This window comes from Mesoplodon densirostris, chromosome 6 (assembly GCF_025265405.1).
Source record: "Mesoplodon densirostris isolate mMesDen1 chromosome 6, mMesDen1 primary haplotype, whole genome shotgun sequence".
NCBI lineage: Eukaryota > Metazoa > Chordata > Mammalia > Artiodactyla > Ziphiidae > Mesoplodon > Mesoplodon densirostris.
This window is the reverse complement of record NC_082666.1, coordinates 57959640-57962021: the sequence shown is the minus strand read 5'-3', so window position 1 is coordinate 57962021 and position 2382 is coordinate 57959640. Positions and strand designations below refer to the sequence as shown.

Below are 2382 nucleotides of genomic sequence, written 5' to 3'. Positions count from 1 at the left end.
TGTACCCTGCCATCGCCATGAGAACACATCTGTGTTAGCCTGATGGAGGATGAGAGCCACACAGAACAGAGTTAAGTCATGCCAGTCACCCCAGCTGAGCCAATCTAGATTAGTCAACACCCAGGCAATCCGTGAACATATAAGCAAGTCCAACCAAGACCAAAAGAACTGCTTAGCTGAGCCAAGGTCAGCAAAGCTTCTGAGCACACCTCCCAGATGCATGAGTAATAAATGTTTATTGTGTGGTTTGCAGTGGTTTGTTATGTAGTATTATTGTGGCACTAGATAATCGATAGGAAACCTGCAGTGAGGAAATGGTTTCTGGATATCAAAACACATTGTAATTGTGTTGCATGTTATGTGCAAGTGACAGTAGGGACTTGTGTTAAGGTTGACTGTAGCCCTGTGTGAATGAGCCACATCCAGGTAAGTAGGGGAAGGGGTCTCACTTAAAAGATGAGATCATTTTTGCACCATTTGCTCAGGGAAAAGGAGTCTCTCTCCAGGTGGAAATTAAGATTAAGGATCGGCCTTTGTCTTTCTCTGTCTCGACTGAGGCAGCCATCTTGCTCTTGCCGCGTGCTGGTGTTGGAGGACACTCCTTGCTTCAGATTTACCAACAGCATGAATCAAGAAAAGTTAGCCAAACTTCAGGCTCAGGTCCGGATAGGGGGCAAGGGTACAGCGCGCAGAAAGAAGAAGGTGGTACATAGAACGGCTACAGCTGATGACAAAAAACTTCAGAGTTCTCTAAAAAAACTGGCTGTGAATAATATAGCTGGTATTGAAGAGGTGAACATGATTAAAGATGATGGGACAGTTATTCATTTCAACAATCCCAAAGTCCAAGCTTCCCTTTCTGCTAACACCTTTGCAATTACTGGCCATGCTGAAGCCAAACCAATCACAGAAATGCTTCCTGGAATATTAAGTCAGCTTGGTGCTGACAGCTTAACAAGTCTTAGGAAGTTAGCTGAACAGTTCCCTCGACAAGTGTTGGATAGCAAAACACCAAAACCAGAAGACATTGATGAGGAGGATGATGATGTTCCAGATCTCGTAGAAAATTTTGATGAGGCATCAAAGAATGAAGCTAACTAAAAATTTTTCTGGTTTTTGGAAGCTGGCATGGACTAGATTTAACAAATCAGCTATGTGGTTCCAAAGTTTTACAGACACGGAGAACATCAGCTGTTACTAGTTCAGTAATATAAATATTTTGTATATTAATAATGCTGTTTGTTCAGCATTTTTCGATCATTTGATTTTGCATTTTGCACTTCCTCCCAGGATCTATTCTTTTGGTCAAAACACGAAGTGTTGGTGCAGTTTGAGGGTGTTTTGGGTTTTGATTCTTGGTTTTTTTGTTTTGTTTTTTGTTGGGGTATTTTTAGTGTGTGTATGTGTATGTATGCGTGTGGGTATGTGTGTATACAGTGGAGAGCAAATTGGAAAACAGTTTTATTTATCCTCCTCCTTACCCCAGTAGAAATAAAACAAATCTTTACAAAAAAAAAAAAAAAAAGATTAAGGATCATAGTCAGGTGGGTGTTATGATAGGCTCTCTCTTAGGCAGGAGCTTTTGTCTAGGAGGGTGTTTCTCTAGGGTCCATTCAGAATGACTTTAGCTGTGCAGGTATTGACCAGGAGGTGAGAATTGATGGGCCCAGGTGTTTCCATGTGACCATAATGATGATGATGATGATGATGATGACAGCTGACTCTTACTGAGCAGGTTGCTTATTATGTCCCAGGTGCTATACTCAGCCCTTGATATATATTAGCTCATTTAATCTTCATAACAATCCTATCAGATAGGTATTACTTTTTCCCCCATTTTATACAGGAGGAAACTGAAGCCCAGAGCTCTTAAGTTACTTGCCAGAGACAAATAAGAATGAAAGAATAGGGCTTCCCTGGTGGCGCAGTGGTTGAGAGTCCGCCTGCCGATGCGGGGGACACGGGTTTGTGCCCCGGTCCAGGAAGATCCCACATGCCACGGAACGGCTGGGCCCGTGAGCCATGGCCGCTGAGCCTGTGCGTCCGGAGCCTGTGCTCCGCAACGGGAGAGGCCACAACAGTGAGAGGCCCACGTACCGGGAAAAAAAAAAAAAAAAAAAAAAAAGAATGAAAGAATAGAGCTGGGTGGTCACGAATCTGGCTCAAGAACCGCTATGCCAAAGGGCTTATGGAACCAAATAGACAAGTTGAGTTGGGATCAGAACTTTATACTTTGTAAACTGGGCTGTTTATATTCCTTGTATGTAGTTTCTGACTCTGCATGGGAACAAATTTCATCCCACATGAGGCCAATATCATGGTGGCAACAGGAAGGGAATAGACAGAGCTAGAGTTGGGAGTGAGAGCAAGAGAAAGAACAAG

General features: G+C 43.1%; 1 protein-coding gene across 2 annotated transcripts; it reads left to right on the top strand.

The window, feature by feature from the left end:
• Positions 1-550: 550 nt before the first annotated feature.
• LOC132492050 (transcription factor BTF3 homolog 4) lies at positions 551-1233 on the top strand. 2 transcript variants are annotated; one of them, XM_060101211.1, is made up of 2 exons: positions 551-792; positions 995-1233. In XM_060101211.1, the coding sequence occupies exons 1-2, from the start codon at positions 625-627 to the stop codon at positions 1061-1063; spliced, it is 237 nt and encodes a 78-aa protein (XP_059957194.1). In that variant the 5' UTR covers positions 551-624; the 3' UTR covers positions 1064-1233. The 2 variants fall into 2 exon arrangements, with proteins under 2 accessions (XP_059957194.1, XP_059957192.1); XM_060101209.1 differs by having other exon boundaries at positions 551-1233.
• The last annotated feature ends 1149 nt before the right edge of the window (positions 1234-2382 follow it).